Source organism: Phodopus roborovskii, unplaced genomic scaffold (genome assembly GCF_943737965.1).
Source record: "Phodopus roborovskii unplaced genomic scaffold, PHOROB, whole genome shotgun sequence".
Lineage (NCBI taxonomy): Eukaryota > Metazoa > Chordata > Mammalia > Rodentia > Cricetidae > Phodopus > Phodopus roborovskii.
The window spans coordinates 23,263,195-23,284,916 of NW_026125391.1; the positions used below are offsets into that span (position 1 = coordinate 23,263,195).

At 44.5% G+C, this 21,722-nt stretch overlaps 1 protein-coding gene across 1 annotated transcript in view; it reads right to left on the reverse strand.

The window, feature by feature from the left end:
- The window catches only part of Stpg4 (sperm-tail PG-rich repeat containing 4), a 46,632-nt gene that overhangs the window by 24,311 nt on the left and 599 nt on the right, over window positions 1-21,722 (reverse strand). The window contains exons 2-5 of the mRNA XM_051175297.1: window positions 20,495-20,554; window positions 17,832-18,089; window positions 5,263-5,327; window positions 4,986-5,040 (exon numbers count right to left, since the gene is read on the reverse strand). Of these exons, the coding sequence (XP_051031254.1) occupies window positions 4,986-5,040; window positions 5,263-5,327; window positions 17,832-18,089; window positions 20,495-20,554 (438 nt within the window). The remainder of the gene's footprint in view (window positions 1-4,985; window positions 5,041-5,262; window positions 5,328-17,831; window positions 18,090-20,494; window positions 20,555-21,722) is intronic.

Sequence of the window (21,722 nt, forward strand, 5' to 3'; positions counted from 1 at the left end):
GAAACCCTGTCACATAAAACATAAAACAAACAAAAAACAAAAGAGAATCTGTGAATGTATCTGGCATGAGTTCTTGCATTTATGGTGAGAAGGTTGACAGTAAGTTCTCACACGCATTCTGTGCTAGCATGCTCACACCTCACAAGCATTCACACCTCACAAGCATTCACACTTCACAAGCATTCACACCTCACAAGCATTCACACCTCACAAGCATTCATGCCTCACAAACATTCATGCCTCACAAACACTCACACTTCACAAGCACTCACACCTCACAAGCATTCACACCTCACAAGTATTCCCACTTCACAAGCATTCAATGCTACCACGCTTACACCTCACAAGCATTCGCACTTCATAAGCATTCACACCTCACAAGCATTCACACAACACTTCAAAAGTATTCAGTGCTACCACGTTCACACCTCTCTGCCATTATCTTCTTCCACTGCTCAGATCAAAGGACTCTGCTCTAGGCAGCTTACAAGTTTATGGGCCTAAACCAAACCCACAGCTGTTCCAGGAATGTGTGTTCAGGATAGACATGAATCACAGCCCCGGGCTAATTCTTTGCCTGTGAACATTTTCCTGAACATATTCTTTTCCCTTTGGACAGGGTGTTCCAAGTCAGTGATGTGATTTTATTCAGGAGATGGAAGGGATAAACTAGTGTCTGAGAAGAGACCAGGGCCACAAAAGAAACATACCAGAATACTTGCAGAAAAATGTTAGTCAAGTGTCTTATGCTATTTCCCATGTTCATGGTGCTACAGAACTGGGAACATGTGAAGCCTTCAAGTTTAGAAGGAGGGGAACCAGTGAGTACTACCAAGGTGGTGGCATGCAGCAAGGCATAGCCAAGATATCAATGAAGGAATGTTCCAGAAAGACCATGCATGAGCCTAGAAAGCATTTGTTTAGGCTACAAGAGGACAGCAGAATATTGCGGGTAGGGCAGAGAGGCGCTCCACAGGAGAAAACATAAAAGCAACTGATGAAGTATCTGATGCCTATGAGTGTTTCTAGGAAGAATTTCTTGTTTTGGTTTTGTTTGTTTGTTTTGTTTTATGAAGCTGGAGTAACAAACTAAATAAAATTAAAGCAGTTATTGATGTCAAGAATATGGAAAGTCCTAGAAATATATGGCTTGACAGGGATCAAAATCAAAATGTATCAAATGCTATGGGGGTGAGGCTTGAGAGTTACAAGTTCATACTGCATACAGAGAGAACTGAGAGACCACACCTAAAGTTTTAAAAAGTAGTTGTACAAGAATATACCAGAAGAAATAGCTATGATAATTAAGGATGATAACCCTCGAAGAAGTGGAAAAAGAAGGCAGAAGGGACAGAGAAAGCCCTGCTGTTTGTTACGACTGATGGCATCAAATGACATTTGACACATGAGTATTATTTTCAATGAGAATAAAATATTTTAGGAAATCACATCTAATCATTTTTCCTCAGTCTAATGACCAGTCATACTCTGGAATTGCATAAAGAGTAATGATTTTTAGAGGACTGGTTGTTTTACATGGATAAGTGTAATACTGGCATTGTGTATAATCGTTGTTAGGATGGCTACAGAAATGGCTCGGCAGTTAATACCTGTCATTGTTCTTCCAGGAGACCTGAGTTCGGTTCTCAGCACCCACATCAGTCAGCTCACAACCAGCTAGAACCCACACTTCCAGGACTTCCAGGGGTCTGACTCTCTCTTCTAGCCTCCAAGGACACCCCAACATCTGTGCACTTAGTGCATGTGCTCATGTACACACACACACACACAATAAATACAAATAAAGTATTGTTTAAAAAACAAGATAATTAATAAATACATTACCTCATAGTTATCATTTTATGTGAAAACAGTATATTTTATACATGATTCCCAACAGTATAGAGCATTGTTATTAAAGTCACCATATTGTAAATCTTCCTTTCCTTCCTTTCATTCTTTCCTTCTTTCTTTCTTTTTTTAGGTACCATTGATTCAGCCTTTCATATGCCAGGCAAGTGTGGTACCACTGAGCTAAATCTACAGTCCCATATAGTAAATTACATTCTGTGTGTGTGTGTGTGTGTGTGTGTGTGTGTGTGTGTATGAATGAGGTATCCATAATAAAGTTCCCAGTGGGTCTATTTAAACACATTGTTAGCGTTTGAACTGGAAATATGTCCCCTGCAGACTCATGTTCCAGGTGCTTGGTCCCCAGCTTGTTGCACTATTTCAGAGGCTGTGGAGCCTTTAGGGGCTAGGTCCTGGCTGGTGAGTAGATCACAGAGGGGCAGGTCTTTGCAGGTTGTACTAGCTCATGACTCTCGGCCTGTTCTACGCTTTCTGGCCTGTGCCATGTGGAGATTCACCGTTACCCACTCCCACTCCAAGGAGCCACTCTGTGAATGTACTATCCCTGTCATGATGATCTAAAACCCCCCTGAAACTGTGGGCTCTCTTAAGTTGTCTTAGTCACTGCAATGTGAAAAGCAGCTGATACAGAAAAAATGGTACTTGGCTCGGTGGTACACACTTTAGTTCCAGCAGTCAGGAGGCAGAGGCAGGTGGATCTCTGAGTTAGAGGCCAGCTTGGTCTACATAGAATTCCAGGACAGCCAAGGAAGGCTACACAATGAGTTTCAGGCCATCCTGGTCTACACAGCAATTTTTCAAGCCAAACCTGGTCTACACAGTGAGTTTCAGGCCAGCCAGTGCTACATAATAAGATCCTGTCTCAAGGAAAAACAACATGGGCTGGAGAGATGGCTCAAGTCCTTTGCTCTTCTAGAGGATTTGGTTCCCAGTATGTACATGGAGCCTACAACCATCTACCACTCAAATCCCAGAGGATACAGTGTCCTCTTCTAACCTCTATGGGCAACTGGCACGTACACGGTATGTGCTCACACACACTCTCTCACACAAACACACACACACACACAGGCAAAATACTCATACATAAAATATGTCTAAGAATATTTTCCATAAAAACTAAAAGAAAAATAAAAATCAACAACCCCACCCCCCCCACCCCAGAAAATCGGCCCTGAGAATTGGAATCATTGCTGAGGTGAACTTGGCCTTGCAGTTCTCAGGCTTTGGGGCTTGGTTCTGAAGAGCAATGTGGGAACTTGGAGATGCATGCTACAGATGCCCTTGAATCTGTGCACAGAGCATGATGGGCCCTTTGGGTGAGACAAACACTAGACCATGAGAGACATGCAGATGGTAGGCAGATTTCAGGGAGAAACAAGAATATGTCAGGAATCCGACATTTGTGTTACATTTTGACAAAATGAAAATTAATATTTTAAAAATTGACCATGTCCTGAAAAACTGAAGTGAGACCAAATGAAAAAAGAAATGAACTAATTAATTTGGAAGAGGAAATTTCCAAACAACAGCAGCCAGGCTATGACATGGTTGCCGCTTACTGGTTTTTGCTAGATTTACAATAAGAGAGAGCAGAGGGATTTTGAAAACGTGCAGTTTGATGAAAAAAGAAGTGTGAATACAGTTGAAGTTGTAGGCAAAGCAAGTGCTACAGACAAAGCAACAGAAGTCAGAGAGATTGGAGACACTTGGGAGAGGTCACGCACTTCGCATTGGGACAATAGGAAAGATGCCCCGAGGACAGGTCCTCAGTTATTGAAAGAGTCAGGATGCAAAACTAGAAACACAGTCAAAAGACTTTCAGTTTAAACAGAGTCAGAGTGCCTTCCTGGAAATGGGGTGCCAAGTTTACTTTTTCTGAGTGTTTTGCCCATAGATTTATCCACACAGGCACTTGGAGGCCAGGGCAACAGTAGTTCCTCTAGGGCTGGTAGAAAAGCTTATTGTTATCCACATGGCTCTGGTTTTGTGAGCATACAGACTGCAAAAGTGATGGATCAGCAAGGCTTGCACCAAGGTTCCAGAGAAAAAACCCGGATGGCCAGGCATTGTGTAGCAAAGTTGTGCTCCCTAGAGGTAGCCCCTGACAGGGCTGGGCAGAAAGCTCTGGAAGTGAAGCCTAAGCTGTAACAGAGACCCCAGGGTGCTGGAGATGCCATGAGCATGGAATGTCTGCCAAGGAAAACTGCAGTAAGGCCACATAGGCTGCAAATGTCAAAGCTATATAAATGAGAACTCTAGCCTATGAGAGCCCAGGGGCTTCCATTACGTACGTGCCCGGTATGTTTGTTCTGCTTGGGTCTTGCTTTTGTCTGATTTTTCCCTTTTGTGTTCCTGTTCATCCCCTTGGAGTAGGACTCTTTATTCTGTGCCATTGAATATTGAGAATACATAACTTGTATTTTTATCTCACTGGACCTCACAGCCGAGAATTTGCCTCAAGCATCGGAAAAGACTGTGAACAGTGTTGAGATTGCTGAGGTCACGGGGTCCACGGGGTCAGGGCAGGGTGAAGTTAGACTAAATTCATTTTGCATTCTGAGATGGCCATGAGTCTCGAGGGTCCAGCTCCAGAATAATGTGGCTCGAAAGTCAATGTCCCTCACAGGCTCGTGTATTAGATGCCCAGTCCCCAACTTGGGCCACTATTTTAGGAGGCTGTGGAACGTTTAGGAGGCAAGGCCTGGCTGGCCAAAGCAGGTCCCTAGGAGAAGACCTTTAAAGTGTGTACCCCTTTCTGGTTCTGGCCTGCTTTTTCTGCACCCAAGGTCCATAATGACATCAGGGTTTGCACTTGGCACTGCATTTTGTGAATGTGACCGCGATGTGGACAAGCCAGCGTTGCGTGCTTTTGCCACTAAAAACTCTGCCACACCCTCTCCACCATGATGCGCTAAAGCTTCTGAAATATGGGCCAAAATAAAGCCCTTCCCTCCCCTAAGTTGTTTTGGGCAGGTATCTTGTCACAGATATGTAGACTGTAGCTAGCATGTATAACTTGTATACCTGCCTTAATCATTCATTCACAGCTTACTATTGTGTGAGCAAAATGATGGTACATTAGCGGCAATCATCAAGTCCATTTTACTTACAGGTGTGAAATAGTTTGGTGGGAACCTTTGAACCGCCGAACGAAATACGAAGCTCCTATATGTAAAAAAAAAGAAAGAAAAATTAAAAAACAGTTTTCTAAATCTGTTTTTGTTGTTGTTAAATGAAGATTGTTGTTAATTTATTGCTCATCTCCCACTAAATACTTTAAGACACTAATCTGGACATGAAGTGCCTGGTAAGGTTTAAAAGTCACCGAGATTGGTACATAATGAGGTCTGTGTGAGCTCCAAATTAATTCAAGGGGCTTATAGTTACCTGGAAGAACTCTTGGAAACAGGAGCAGGGAGTAACTCGTACTGTCCTGGGCAAAGCTGGAGTGACTGCATAGAAGGGACAGACACAATGGTAGATTAATACTGCTCATTAGCTAGCCACATTGTCGTCAGAACCTTTGTGTATCCACGCATTTCCTCCATGTATTCCCTACTGCCCGGAAAGGTTCCCTTTCAAAAGTGGAGCTTCAAGGCAGTCAACGTGTATTTGCTTTTCATATATATGTATGGTGTTTGTTTGTTTGAGACAGGATTGTCGTGGCCACCACCTCACTGGTGAAGCAGTGATGCCAATGCATTGAAGCCACAGGAGCTTCCTGTGAAACTTTGGCTGTCCTGGGACTTGATATGCAGACAAGGCTGGCCTTGAACTCACAGCCATCCACTTGCCTCTGCCACCCCCCACCCCCATCAGAGCTGAGATTAAAGGCATGTGCCACTATGCCTGCCCCTCACTTTATATAAGTTTAAAACCTTGTTTATAGACTTTATTTATTTATTTTTGGTTCGCAATAAAATTGAGGTGGGGTCAACGGTTTCCCATGGTTCCCTTGCCCTTACATAGGTGCAGGAATTCCTGCTAGCAACATTGCCCACCAGAGCAATATACTTGTTTAGGCTGCCGAACTTTTATCAGATATTTTGTGCACCAAAGGTTCATGATGGCATTAGGGTTCACTCTTGGCATTGTACATTCTGTGAATTTGGACAAATGTACAGTGATTTACACACACATACACACACACACACACACACACACACCATTATAGACAACACAGAGAATTTTCCTGCCCTAAAATCTTCTGTGTCTTGCCTGTTCACCCCTCTTTTCCTCCTAAGTCCTGGCAGTCACAGATATTGCCTCTCGTGCCATCTTTTGGGAGCTAGTCACAGGCAAACAAAACAATGCACAGGCCAGGACAGTAATGTCAAGTGCAAGATCAACATTGGCCTGGGCTGAAGAACAAACGCGCTGTGTGAGAAATCCTGGGGTCCTGTACAGTGTCCCGTGCCTGCTTGCCGTCTTGTGTGCAAAGCTTTGTTTCCTCGTCCTCAAGAACCAGTTGGAGAGCTCTACGCTTGCATCAACCAGGCAGGAGCATAGGCCCTAGTAAAGCCTCTTCTGCAAGGGTTCTGGCCTCTTCCTGGTTTCTGTCTGGAATTAAGCAAAAGGACCCAAGGCTGAGATGCTAACACTAAGAGTGGGCAAACTGATAACTAAAGCTTACAGAGTAGGGCTTGCAGCTCAGGGGGTAGAGTGCTGGTTGAGCAGGCCCAGAGCCCTGGGTTCGATCCCCAGCACAGCACAAACCCGATGAGGCTCCACAGGCCTGCCGCTCCACCACTCAGGAGACAACTTAAAGGCCACACGGCAAATTTGAGACCAGTGTGGGCCACACAAGATTGTCTTAAAGTAATAAATAATGAAATAAAAAGTGCTGGCATTCAGTTGACAAGACTGATGATTATATAATCAGACTCATGGCGTGTGTGATCTTTTCACATCGGCTTCTTTCATGTAACACATAGTTAGGCTTCTTGTATGTCTTTCTGTGGCTTAAAAACTTTTTAGAGCTGAGAATGATTGAAGCACTAATCTAATTAATCCTAGTCAGTAGAAACCTGGGAGTCAGATATCGGGTTAAAAACCCAGGTCAGAGAAGCAGGAACAGCCGCCAGTTCTTCCTACTGGTTTCTTTGCTATCCAAAAAAGTGAGATCCTGTCTCCACCCCATCAAGACAAGTAGGAAGCAACTGGCGGCTCCTCCCACTTCTCTGATGTTCTGGGGTTTTACCTGGTTTTTATTGATTAAGAGTAATTAGAGTAACGCTTCAAATGATATTCCGTCATCTGGATGTACCACAGTACACCTTTGTTATCTACTGAAGGACATCCTTGCCACTTCTAAGTCTTGACAATTATGAGCAAAGCTATAAGCGTTGAGTGTGTGTGTGTGTGTGTGTGTGTGTGTGTGCATGTGATTTCAAATTCTGTAGGTAACAAGGCATGAAATGGCTGAATCACATGGTAAGGGATGTAAATATCTGAAAATTTGTCTTCTAACTGTAAATGGAGTTCTTAATTGATCTAAGTAATAAAAACCCAGAGTCGAATATATAGGAAAACGCTAAGAGATCAGAGAGAAGGAGTAAACCACCGCCACACCTTACTGCATCTCAGCAGACAAGGAGAGTGATTTCCTTATATTCTGTTTCTGCCCAGCTACCTCACTTCCTGTCTGTCTGTACAGACCTCCAAACCTCTATGGTTAGCTATGGGAAGCTCCATTCTCTGACTCTCTCCTCCCGCCCCCCAGACGGGCTTTATTTGTACGAGCAACATATCACAAGTAACATGGCTCCAAGGCTGTGTGCTCCTATGGACCGGAGTTCCTGATGTTCCTACTGGCAGTGCCTGTGTTCTGGCTTTGGTGGGCAGTGGGATCACACAGTAGGGTTAATATTTTGACTGTCATTTTCCTGATGACATACAAATTTGTTTGCCACCTGCATATCTTCTTTATGTCTGCTAAAGTATCTGGCCCATTTTTGTTTTTAATTGAATAGTTTCTATTCACCTTTTTTTTTTAATTGTGTGTGTGTGTGTGTGTGTGTGTGTGATTCCCGAGAAGCTGTGGTGGGCCGCCATGTGAGTATGCAGCTCAGAGAACAACTTCCAGGGGTCATGGTGGCATGTGCCTCTACCCATTGGACCATCTCACAGTCCTCAGCTGCTTTCTTACCATTGCATTTCAGGAGGTTTTTGCATATTATGTTCATTTTATTTTTTAGATGTTTTTATTGTGTGTGAATATTTTACATACATGGATGTCTGCTTACCATATACATACCTGGTGCCCATGGAGGTGGGAAGAGGGGACCACATCCCCTAGAACTGGAGTAACAGTTGTGAGCCACCATGTACGTATGTACTGGGGAATTGAACCCTGGGTCCTCTGGGAAAGCAGCCAGTGCTCTTAACTGCTAAGCCATCTCCCTAACCTCTACTGATGGTGAGGTTTTTGTTGTTGCTTTGTTTTGTTTTTATCATGAGTGGAATTGAGTTTTGAAAAATGCCATTTCCTTTTCTAGTTTTCCCTCTTCTCCCCTCTCAGTTCTGAGCATTTTCCATTCTCTTGTTTTCCCTCCTCCCTTACCCTGGCACCTTTAGCTTTGTTCTTAACTTTGCCTAGTGGTTGCCCTAGGATCTACAAAGTACATCCATAAGGAATCCCAACACAAACACTATGTCATCTTGTAGACAACGAAACACCTTGTGATCAGATGTAGTGGCTTACACAGGAGGACCAGGCAATCAGAGCCAGCGTCTGTAATATAGTACAATGTAATAAGAAAAAAGCTGGGTATGGTGGCGCACACCGTTAATCCTAGCACTCAGAAGGCAGAGACAGGCAGACCTCTGTGAGTTTGAGGCCAGCCTGGTCTACATGATAAGTTCTAGGTCAGCTGGGGCTACATAGAGTCTATCTAGAAAAAAAATTCCTCCCTCCTGTACCTTGTGTCATTATTATTGACTGCGCTTATACCCGCACCACATACATAATTTATACATGTTATAAATATGCACAACCAGATACAAAGGCAGGCAGATCTCTGAGTTTGAGGCCAGTGAGTTCCAGAACATCCAGGGCTACACAGAGAAACTCTGTCTATCAAACAAAATAAATAAATTAGAAGAGGAACCAGGTGTGATAGCACACACTTACAACCCCAGCGCTCAGGAGGCAAATGCGTGGGAGTCATGAGTTTAAGGTCAGCCTGGGTTACATAGCAAGACTGTATCTCAATAAGTAAAACCTAGTCAGCAGACAAAATAGACAAAAACTAAAACAATACAATTAAAACTTGGACCTTGACTTAGTCCTTCTTCAAAGGCTTTTCCTTTCTTAAAGTAGACTCAAGTTTCTGACCTCTAGCACTGTAGTTTTTTTTTTTTTTTTTAAACAAGCTTCTTTTTAAATGTGACAGTGTGTGGAATGTGGGGTGTGTGGGGTGTGTGTGTGAGAGAGAGAGAGAGAATACCAGAGGTCAACATCATGTGACTCCTCAGTGGCTCCTTTTTTTTTTTTTTTTTTTTTTGAGACAGGCTCTCCCACTGACTCTATGGCTCACTGATTGGCTAGGCTGGCTGGCATTTGAACTGCAAGGATGCTCATTGTGTCTGCCTTCCAGAACTGAGTTACAGAAGTGAAGTTTGTTCCTCACCCCTAAGCATGGTGCCTGGGGTCCAAACTCAGGTCATCCTGCTTGAGTAGAAGCACACTAGCAAATGAAACATCTCCCTGGGCCCCAGACACTTTTTCTAAATGCTTTGTGCACAGTCTGCTAGTGATACTTTTCCTCAGTTTTTGTTGGTCTAAGTTTCTCCGTTCTGGTCTCTCCTTGCTGGCAGGGTGTCTGCAGAGGAGCTGGCTGGAGGACTTAGCTTGGATGCTTCATCATCTCTGGTTTCTCTCAATGTTTTTGCTTGGTGCCTAATACTGTCTGAGAAACGTCTCTTTTTTTTTTTTTTTTTTTTTTTTTGGTTCTTCCCTTCATTCCCTTCATTTTACTTCCCCTCATGTTCATTCCACACATTTTTAGTGTTCAGACACTCTGGAGCTTTTCAACCTTTGTTCTCTTTGCTTTTCAGTTTTGGAGGATGTTGTTAAAATATCCCCAGGCTCAGAGAGAGTTCCTGTGGCCATGTCCACAGGTGTTCTTCATCTACTTTTCTTTCTTTTTTTAAAAAAATTCTGTTTAGTGTGTGTGAGTGTGTGTGTATGTATGTGTCTGTACATGAGTGTATTGTGAGAAAGTGTGGTATGTGTGTGTGTGTGTGTGTGTGTGTGTGAGTGTGTGTATGTGTGGCTGGTGTGTACATACCAGTGCACGTGTGTAGAGGTGAACGGACAACTTTTAGGCATCAGTTCTCTTCCCAGCCATGGAACCCAGGGACCTGACTCAGGATGTCAGTTCTTGAGCTCTTGTGATGGCTGGACCCTCCCCTCCTCACCAGGTATCATCCACTTAGTCAAGTTCCAGCCTGTGGCACATCACCTGATTCATGTCCTTGTCCATTACCTGAGCTTCTCATGGGCAATACAAACACTAATCAACACAGATGCTACAGGCTGCTTTCAACTTCGTTTGTTTAACTGTGATTTTCATAGACTCATTGCAGGGCTGGGAAGTAAAATGGAGAATCCTTATGCTGGAGCATAGAAAGAAAGAGAGCACCGGAGAGGAAAACAAGTGTTAGTTGGGATTTTTTTTTTTTTTTCCTTTACTAATGAGCACAACTGAGAAAATGCATGACTCACATTGGAAACAACTCAAGCTCTTCGGAAAGGCAAGACTAAGCCTCTTTGCCGCCCCTCCCCCAGGCCCACTCCCCAAATGGGAGCCACCATGAATATGCACTTCTCAAGGAAAAAGGGGAAAGTAAACTTGACATGAGTGTTGATTGTCATTTCCACAAATGGGTCAGGCTGTAAAATTCATTCACATCAGTGCCTCGCTGTGTTTAGTAGGGGGCCTAGCAGTGTGCTGCTGCATGGATGCATGAGGATCTAGTATTTATGACAGTCCTCTAATTAAAGGGAAAGCAAACAGGGCTGCCGTGTTATATAAGCACTCGGTGATTTAGTGAGACTGTGGGCCTCACTAAAGGGAACGTGCTGTCTAGACAATCTAGCTTGGTGTCACCACGGTTAAGGCTGCTTGTATTTGAAGTATTTCTACTCGCTGCTCTTTGTCCCATCTGCTGTGAGAATGAAGACCATTAGCGGCTATCAGATGGTTAGCGTTTCAGAAAATGTCAACATCACTCGGAAGGGGCTCACAGATGTTTTGAAGGGCTCCAGAGAGATCGTTCGGAGGGACTTCGATCAGTTGTTGAAGAGCTGAGTCTCCTTTGTAAGAAAAAGAAGATGCTCTGGGTAGGGTAGCAGAAATCTGAACAAGGATGTTACCCTGGGATTCTGGTACAAGATGACATCTGAGGATGCTCCCCATCAATGTCCTTATTCAGGAGAATGGGTCTTTGGTTGCGAGTTGAAATTTTGGGGGTTCGGATGAGGTCTGATGCTGCTTGTTCTGTCTCTCAAGCCCAGAAGGGTAAATTAACTCTTGAAGGAAAATGATAATGAATTTGTTTCAAAGTCAGCAGCTTTGATTCAGCAAGCCTCACCAGTTAAAAAGAAGGCCATCAGAAAGTTTTTGGGTGGCATCTGTGTGTTTGAAAAGGGAACAATTCGGCAGGCTGATGAGTAAGACCTAAGTTACCCACATCCAGAAACAAGATCCTGAAGTATAAGTACTATTTGGAGTGTCTTTGGGGACCATAAAAGACTTTTATTGAAAAAAATATTTCTAGGTTGCCAGATTGCCTTACAAAATAAGTCTCCAACTGTTCTTCATGTTATTAATGTGCCCATATAGTTTGTGATCATCAGGTCAAACTGCCTTATTGTCACTACTCCTTTGTGATGAATTACTAGCTGAAGCCAGTGTCACTTTGCCTTTCAGTCAGTGGTACATCTTGCCGTGAGCCGCTAGCTCCTGTCCTCTGCCCATTTGAAAACCAGAATGTCTGTTTCCATTGCATGGTAAGAGAACATGGCCGTTCTCACCCTCAAAGGCAGTTGTGAAGACAGAGTGGCCAGCATTTTCTAGAGGCTGTGCATCTTTACAGCATTAGTCACCTTCTTTCAGGTGACAGGTTTGTTCACTGCTCCGTGGCTGGTTGCAGGCTGGACAGTGCCATCACATTCTCGGGGTCCTTGCGTTGTCTAGGTATTGTGGAACCACATTCTTCCTGGTGGGGAGCTGACCTGAGGCTGTCTCGAATGCCCTCATCATGTTTATTTCAAGCTCCAATGCCTGTGTTTGCTCTGACGCTTAGATTTAAGTCTCAGAATTCAGATCTCTGTTTGAAATATGAAGGGAGCATTTAAAATGTAAGACACACCTATTCTGCAGGCAGGCTGGCAGCACAGCACTGTCCTGCCATGGGACAGAGGGATAGAGTTAGAATTCTGCCTGGGCCACCCTCACCAACTCCATTGTGGCAAAGCAGGGGACGGCTGAGTGTGAAGGATATGTCTGCATATCGGATTTGTCTGCAGTTAAGAAAAATGACATGTGGAGAATTAAAAATAATACAGGAAAGATCCTGGAAAGCCCTGGTTCCTGCCAGTGACAGGTGAGGCTATTCATATGAACTTTCTTAATACAGGCAATTAAAAAGGGAGGATAAAATGTTAAAGACAATGAAAGCATTTAAACACCCACAAACATGACACCACTGACCAGGTAATAGGGATAAGACTCCAAACCAAAGGAGGGTGAGAAACCAGGGAGATGAAAGGCCAGTGTTAGCCTGGTGATGCTTGCTGATAAAGACTAAACCAAGCATAAGCGTTCAGGTAGGTTTGAGGGAACTGCAGAACCCCCAGAAGAACCTAGAGGCCAAAGCTTGGGCCAGCCAATAATAGGCTAGTCTAGAGGAACCCCACCCATATGCATCTGAGACCCCAAAAGGGTAGCTCCTGAGAGTCAGCCCCTCCCACCTAACCCCAGTGCTAATGGACTGCAGGATGTCAAGCAGAATCAGAAAGGGAAAGAGCCCTTGCCCTTGAGGGAATATAACCCTGGGCTAGCTCCTGGCATTGCATCCCATCAAGGTCTGCATTATAAGAGTAAGCCATCGCCAAAGCGGTGGCCTCTCAGCAGGGGCCAGCCCAACAGCTGCCTCCAAGTCATGAAGGAAAAGGTGACTCTTCTCTAGAAGGAAACGGTCCAGGCCTCGGGGAGTTCACAAAACTACATTGTGCAGAGCAAGGAGCAACATATAGTCACAGAAAAATCGAGGAGCGCCACCAAAAGACCAGGAGAACTGGAAAAGCAATCCAGTGGAGCCTCGAAACACAGCAGCAGGGCTGTGGAAAGGGATGGCAGGAGCATTCCTATGGGTCCAGAATGAATTTGCTAAGGAAGATATTGAGCAAGCAACTCCGCTCCCAACAGGCCTGTTAACCCTGAGAAAAAGTGTCTAGAGGCCACACACATCACAATGCCGTTACCCAGGGTCAGGAGCCAGAGCACTGCTGTCCACCAGGGACACTTGGCAATGTTTAGTGATGGTTTTGGCTATTAAAACGGGGAGGAAAGAGTATTAATGACATCTAATGTGTAGAGGCCAGTGACAACTGCAGAACAGCCCTGCAGCGTGAAGACTTACCCAAAACATCAGGAGTACTGGGGTTGAGAAACCTTACATTCACCATCCAAGTATACGAGATCAAGAAGGCAGCGGGACTCAAGGAGCCATCTAGGCTGGAGACATGAATTCTGGCAATCACTGACAAATAAGTGGTGTTTACTGCCTGGAGACTGACTGAGCACACTGTCCAGGGGGACAGGGCAGACAGGGAAGAGCGCGAATTCCTGGGCACTCCAAGAGGAACAGGCTGGGACAGGGGAGCAGAAACGGCGAGGAGAGGCTGAGAAGAAAAACCAAGACTGAGGGCTGGAAAGAAGTGTCAGAGAAAGGATGAGAGCTAGGGCCACACAGGGGTGAGAATGCAAGCAAACTAAGAAGCCTGTTTGCTGCTCTGTGGCCGGCCGTGAAGGCCTTAAGATGAGATAGTCCCTTAAGATCATTAGCACAGGGGCTGGAGACAGGGCTCAGAGGTTAAGAGCCCTGACTGCACTTCCAGAGGACCCAGGTTCAATTCCCAGCACCTACAGCGCAGCTCACAACTGTCTATAGTTCCTGTTTCAGGGCAACTTACAATTCTCTATAATTCTGGTTTCAGGGGATTCAAAGATGTAATGTAGACAAAACAGCAATGCACATAAAAATAAAAGTAAATACATATTAAAAAAAAAAAAAAAGAACATGGACACAGCTACCAGACATACAGTTAGGCTGAACCAAGGTGTGGCTTTGCCAAACAAGTGAGAGATGATGACAGTGGACTTGGGTGGACTTGGGGAAAGGGCATTGTGACAAACACGAGAGGGATGAGAGCAGTAAAAAGTGGAAAACTTGGTGAGTCCAGGTGGAATGGGGGCAGGGCTGCTACATGCTGGCCAGAGAAGCCACCTAATGACATGGCACTATGGAGGGTTGAAATTATGACTCTTGAAAAACAAACAAGACTAAGTGAGTGGCTGAGATAGAGGAGAGATGAAGAAACCAAGAAGCCAGCTGTTGACAGGTCGTCTCTGTGGGGACTGGAATCACTGTGGGGGTGGCAGGGAGGGACAGGGGTAAAGGAAGCCAAATTCTTTCAGAAATAAGGCGAGGGACTGTGGGCCAGCGGCTAACTGCATGCAACACAGGGAAAAACAGGCTAGGGACAGAGAGCACGCTTTTATGAGGAGCTATACTCTATTAAAACTGAGAATGCTATACTATTTTAACAAATGCCCTGATCCAAATTATTCACTGAGGTTGGCTATTGAAACATCAGAATTAGAATTGTACAGGCGAGGAGAGGGCATGTCTTCCTGCTGTTTCCCTTCTGAGTGTATTCTCAGATACCTTCACAGGGGAAAACATTGAACTCCCAGCTTCTGGAACTTAATCCTTTGTGGGAGGAAAGACAATAAAGAAACAGGAAGACCGTGTTTGCAGAAGGCTTGTCCAGCCCTCTGGGTAAGCTAAAGCTGTGAGTCTTTTAATTAAAGTTTTTAGTTGTGCCCGGCACAATGTTCTGTGTGGTTTTTCCATGGTGAGCCTTTGGCTGGTCCTCAGGAAGCAGGTGCAAGTAAATGACAGAAAATGAGTTAGGTGGCCAGGAGGATTTCACCTGTAGCTTGGTTACCTGATAGCAAGCCGTAAATCCAAGTATAACCCAGATTTTGTATTTGTTCACTGAAGCAAACAGAGTCAGGTTTACCCAAGAAACCTTCCAGTCTGTTCTGTCGGCAGCACAGCTGGGTGAAGTTTGAGCAACTCCATGTTGCACGTGTGTGTATATCTGGGTGAAAGTTTGCAATCACAACTCTTCCTTGCTTATTTTTGTTTTTGAAGACAAAGGAGTTTTGTTTGTTTTGTTTTGTTTTGAGACAGGGACTCTCCATGCCGTCCTGGCTTTCCTGGAACACTCTATGTAGACCAGGCTGGCCTCAAAGATCTGCCTGCTTCTGCCTAGCATCAAGGGCATTCGCCGCACGCCGCAGGATTTAATTAGAATACTCTGCAGGATTTAATTAGAAGACAGAGTGTTATGCAGCCCAAGCTGTCATGAAACTTGAGATTCTCCTGCCTTGGCCTCAGTGTGGAATTACAGGTATGCACCACTGTACCCATATACCTCTTGTGCTCAACCATCAGCCATGCATCTTGAGGAGGGTTGGTAGCTTCTTTCCGTTAAGACAGAGAATTGAGAATGACTGAAGGTCCAAGTAATATCCCTTGAAGAGAGCACACATCCCTTCAAAAAGGCCATGCAAAAGCCTGGAAGCGCATCCTCTGAGTCCAGCTATCTAAACCTTGCCTGCCTCCTCACTGTGGGTAGAGTCCATGGTAGACGAGAAAGAGGGCTGCACTTATAGTCAAAACACTCAGTTAAAAATGTTGCCTTGTACATAATAAATAAATAAAATCTTTAAAAAAAAAAAAAGTGCTGCCTTGAGCCAGGTAGTGGTGGCACATGCCTTTAATCCCAGCACTTAGGAGGCAGAGGCAGGCAGATCTCTGAGTTTGAAGCCAGCCTGATCTACAAAGCTAGTTCCAGGACAGCCACGGCTACACAGAGAACCCCTTTTTATAAAAGAAAGAAAGAAAGAAAGAAAGAAAGAAAGAAAGAAAGAAAGAAAGAAAGAAAGGAAGAAAGAAAGGGTAGAAGGGAGGGAGGGACGAAGGAAAGAAAGAAGGGAGGAAGAGAGGAAAGAAAGAAAGAGTTCTTCAGTTTTACTGTGTCCTGGATGAGTTACTCAGTTCTTTTTTGTTTGTTTGTTTGTTTGTTTTCAAGACAAGGTTTCTCTATACAGTTCTGGCTGTCCTGGAACTCTCTCTGTAAACCGGGCTGGCTTCAAATTTATAGAGATCAGCCTGCCTCTGCCTCTCTGCCTCTGTCTCTGCCTCCCAAGAGCTATGATTAAAAGTGTGCAGCTCCACCGCCCAGCTACAGTGGTTTTCTTGCAGGGGAAACAGAAACATCTCCAGCCGTCTTCTTCAAGGTTCTTAGCTAACAGAGTCCGAGGAAGCCTGTAGTAAGCCTTGAGCCACATGACAGGGTTTGAGGGACAGCTCAGTGGTTAAGGACACTTGAAGAGTACCTGAGCTCAGTTCCTAGTACCCATGTCAGTCAGCTCACAACTGCCTGTAACTCCAGCTCCCAGGGAACCAGCTCCTCAAGCCTCTAATCACACTCACATACCCACACACAGACACACAATTATAATTTTTTTAAAACAAACTCATGCTGGGCGGATGGCAGTGCACACTTCAATCCCAGCACTTGGGTGGTGGAGGCAGAGGCAGGTGGATCTCTGTAGAGGCCAGCCTGGTCTACAGAGGGAGTTCCAGGACAGCCAAAACTACACAGAGAAACCCTGTCTCAAAAAAGTCATATAAGAAACCACGTTTACCAATCAAGGATGAGCTAAACCCTACTTAACTGGACACTTTCCATCCAGCCTACCCTGAGCTCTGCCTTGGTCCCTGTTGCACTCCTTTATCTCAGCCCTTGAGCATTGTGTCTGGTCTTGTTACTGAAGTATTCTCGGCCAGAAGCATTTCCCCCTGGCACAGCCTAGTCCCAAAAGCACAGCAGTGCTCCCTTATCAGGGCCATCAGTGAACTGGTGGGGCTGAGAGTGAAACTGGACCCTCCATGACTACAGACTCACTCATCTCTGGAAGAAAATAGAAACTTTTCTTGTCTGTCCTGGTGCTCAAGCAAGCCTGGGGCTCTGGGAGCGCTGAGCACAGGCTCCGCCCCTGAGCTCCACCCCAGCCAAGAAAGAGTTTTAAAAGCTGTGCTTACTCTCTGAGGAGGCTGATCCTCAAGAGGCAGCACCTTGCATTTAGGAGGAGCCACCACATCAGCTGCTTCAAGGGGCCCGATTTTCAGGGTCCCCAAGTGAGGTGGCCTGCCAGGACGCGCCTTTGCTTGGGTTAAGACCTCACAGGAAAGATCTCACTGGACATATTTGCAAGCCATGAAGTCCTGTTCCATATCTACATGTCTTTGGTTTTACTGTTTTTAAATTATGTGTGTGGGGTGGGGAGGAGGGGGTATGTAGATATACAGATTCCTGAGGAGGCCAGTGGCATTGGAGTCCCTGGAACTGTAGTTACAGACAGCTATGAGCTGCTTGACATGGGTGCTGGGAACCGAACTCGGGTGCTCCGGAAGAACAGCCCATGTTCAGAGACTGCTGAGCCATTTTCTGCCTTGTTCTATAGGGAATGAGATATCCGAGGGGTTTTCCTTGGGGGTAGGGTTTATTCTCTGCGTCTAGAGCACCCTTTCCCCCAGTGTACACTTCGAGAACTTTTCTCACGGAACACCATCTGATAGTAGCACCTTACCTCATCTTTGTCAACTAGTGTGCTGGGGTTGGGCCGGGGCTGGTCTTTGAATGAGTAGGAGGCCATCTGCTTCTTCAACAGCTCCAGGAAGTCGGGAGGCTTGTACTGAGGGAGGTCGGTTGGGATTGGATCATTTCTCTGCACAAGAGGTATCTTTTTCCTCCCTTCGTTTTTAAAATTGTAGGTTGCTTTCACTGGATTTAACAGGGACTCTTCAATAAAAGTCTTTATGTGGTAAGTGCCAGGTATTGGAGTATTCTGTGGGAAATTGACATTGGTTGTAAGATCACTGCGCAGACCTGTGACTTCCCCAAAAGTACCACCATTTCTATGTGGCTTTTGTCTCTAAATTCAAGAAAAAATTTTATTGATTTTTAACAAATACTCTATTTTATGTGATTCAGTGTTTTGTTTGTTTTAATTTCGTTTTTGAGACAGGATCTCATTATGTAGTCCTGACTGGCCTTAAATTCATAGAAGTCCGTCTGCCTCTGCCTCCAAAGTGCTAAATTAAAGGCGTGCATCAGCATTTTACTTGCATGTTTGTATGTGGACCACATGTGTGCCTGGTGCCCACAGAAGTCAGAAAGGGATGTTGGATCCCCCAGAACTGGAGTTATAGACAATGGGGACCCAGTCCTCTGCAAAAGCAGCCTGTGCTCTTAACTGATGCACCATCTCTCCAGCCCCTACCAGACATTTTTTTTTTAAAGGTTTACTTTCATTTTATTCCTAATCATGTTTTGCCACATTGTGCAGCATGCTGAATCCCTTGGAACTGAAGTTAAACAATGGTGAGCTGCCATGTGGGTGCTGGGGATTGAACTCAGGTCCTCTGAAAGAGCAGCTAGTGCTCTTAACTGCTGAGCCATCTCTCTAACTACTCCCACCCACAAACACTCTTGACAGAAGAGTTTCAAAAGCGTTGTGATTGTTTCCATTCTGAAGCAACTGCTGAACATTGTACAAAGGATAACATCTAAAAGCTACCTTTAAACTATATTACAGGTGGCCTTTAAATCTCAGAACTCTGCATGTTCAAGACAAGCCTGGTCTACATAATGAGTTCCAGGCCAGCTAGGTATATAGGGTGAGACCCTATCTACTTTTACATATTTGTTTTGTGTATGTGGCATGAGGGCTAGCATGTACCACAGTGTCCACACAGAGGCTGAGGATTGAACTCGGGTCATCAGCCTTAGTGGCAGGCACCATTATCTGCTGAGCCTTCTTACTAGCCTTGAAGGTAATTTGTTGAAAGATGACAAAGGCACAATTGCCATTCTTTGACCATAGGCTGCAGGCCACTGAGTGCAAAGTACTTTGGTGGGTAGCTAAAATCTCCCCTAAAAGCAGGTACGAGTCTTTTAAGATTTATTTGCTTATTTATTGTGCATTGATGTTTTGTCCGCATTAATGTCTGTGTGGGGGTGTTGGCTCTCCCTGAAACTGGAGTTACAGTTTCCAACTGCCATGTAGGTGCTGGGAATTGAACCCAGGTCCTCTGGAAGAACAGCCGGTGCTCTTAACCGCTGAGCCATCTCTCCAGCCTCTTCTACCTATTTTTTAAAAATTATTTTTATTTTATTTACTTTATTTTATTTTAAATGTGGGTATGCTGTTTCTAAGGCGCTTTGAGAGTGAGGTAAAATGTAATGCAAGCTGGAAATGAGGATGGCCTGGTACAGCACATGGTCTACAGGCTAAGAAGAGGTGTGGTACTTCAAATTGTGACTACAATATGCCTACCTGGCTGGATCTGAGGTTTCAGATCCTGCTGCTCTATCAACATCTTCCTAGCTCATCCCATTTCTTTTGTTAAAATTAATTCAATTGGAATTTGCTCTATTTTTGAAGCATTTTGATAGAAAGCACCTATAACACAGAAATTGCCCCTTGAGAAAGTGAACTCGACATTCTTTCCTTTGCTACCAGCTTTTTTTATGTCCTTCATATGCACTGACCACCTGTGCTGGCTGGTCTCAAGTCTACTTGATACAGCCTTGAGTTAGCTGAAAGCAGGGACCCTCAACAGAAAAAATGCCTCCTTAAGATCCAGCTGTCAGGCATTTTTTTAATTAGTGACTGGGGGGGGGCATTGTGGGTGGTGCCATCCCTGGGCAGGGGGTCTTGGATTCTATAAGAAAGCAGGTTGAGCAAGCCATAGCAGCAATCCAGTAAGAAGCGCCCCTCCATGGCTTTTGCATCAGTTCCTGCCTCCAGGTTCTTGCCCTGCTTGAGTTCTTGTCCTGACTTCCTGGAAATGTAAGCTGAATAAACCCTTCCTCCCCAAGTTGCTTTGGTCATGGTGTCTCATTACAGCAATGGGAAACCCTGACTAAAACTCCATGTTAACAAACTGGCTTCTCTGCCATCAAGCCAAATCCCTTTCCACAATGGATGTGACAGACCGTAAGATCGATCGTGGTTGGCCCAGTAAAGAGCCCAGAACCCTGGTTCTAAGCCCTCACTCTGTCCCACACTTAAAGCTCATTTCTCTTTCATATGCTAATCCTAAAATTACAAGTGGGAAATGTAACCTGTGTAGATCTGAACAAACTGTTTTCTCACAGTTAAGTGTTGCCGACTTAAAAGCGAAGACTGTTTAAAACCTTAACGGGAACGAAAAGAATGTAAATGGGAAGGAGTGGAAATATACACACCGTTAATGTTACCCTCCACCATCCTTCTCTATCAAGAGCTGAACTCTTCCGGATCTGTTTCTATGAGCAAACACAAAATCTGCTTATTTGTTTAGAAGGTGATCTCTTGAAATTACATATGACGTATAAAATATTTACTTGAAGAAACTAAAGTGCCTCTACCAAACCAATTAGCTAGCATGAAAATGAAGGATACATGATGATATGTCTTGCCCATACTATTATTTCCTTAAAGTGTTAAGCTATTAAGTGATTTTAAGTATCAAAAATCCCTTTGGTGAAATTAAAATAAGCATCCCTATCTCACAGAGATGTTCAAAGAACAACAGATATGACAAACTTTGATGTCAGACCATAGTTCCTTTGCCCAGTAGCTAAATTAATGCATGTGGGAAAGTTATTCAACCAATCCTCATGTATTATACTTTCTCACAGAAATATAATATGCACTGGCTGGACGTGGAGGGGTGGTGGTGCACACCTTTAACCAGGGAGACAGAGGAAGGTGGATCCCTGCGAGTTTGAGGCCAGCCAGGGGGCTACATAGTGAGATCCTGTCTCCAGAGAAGGGGGGGGGGGCAGGAGAGGAAGACACACACCCACAACCATATTTATCAAGTCACTGATAAATGACTTGGCATCTCATCTGCCAAGTTAAGAAACAGATGGTTTGGGCATGCCTCAGTTTCCAGTGGGGTTGTCTCCGCAGCAAGCATTCACTCTACATGCATTTAGGATGAGTCTGCATTTGCTTCAGCCCTGAGATCCATAGATCCAGCTGTTTAAGTTTTTCCTTTTGTGCTATTGCAAATCATTAAGAAACCAAACTCCACCTCCTGTTTATAGCACTCATTATGAAATAGAGTTATCTCAAGCAAGAATGAACTAAAAAATAATTGGCAAACATAATGGGTATAATCCACTCTCTTCTAATCGAAACTCCACAAATTCTATAGTGCTACTATGAAACTTGCACATTTGTCTAAAAGCCAAGAGTTCTTGTGGTCTGATATGCCATTCTATACATCTGAATCCCCATGTTTGATGTGCCCCACTACACATGCTTGTCAACCTCTCTCCATCCAGCATGCTCTTTTATTGAATTCCCGTTGATTTATCAGCTGCTCATTTTGCAGTCACAATAAGTTCTCAGGAGGGTCAAACAGGTTTCCCACATCTCTGTTCAAAGCAGAGAAGTGGTGTGTGTGTGTGTGTGTGTGTGTGTGAG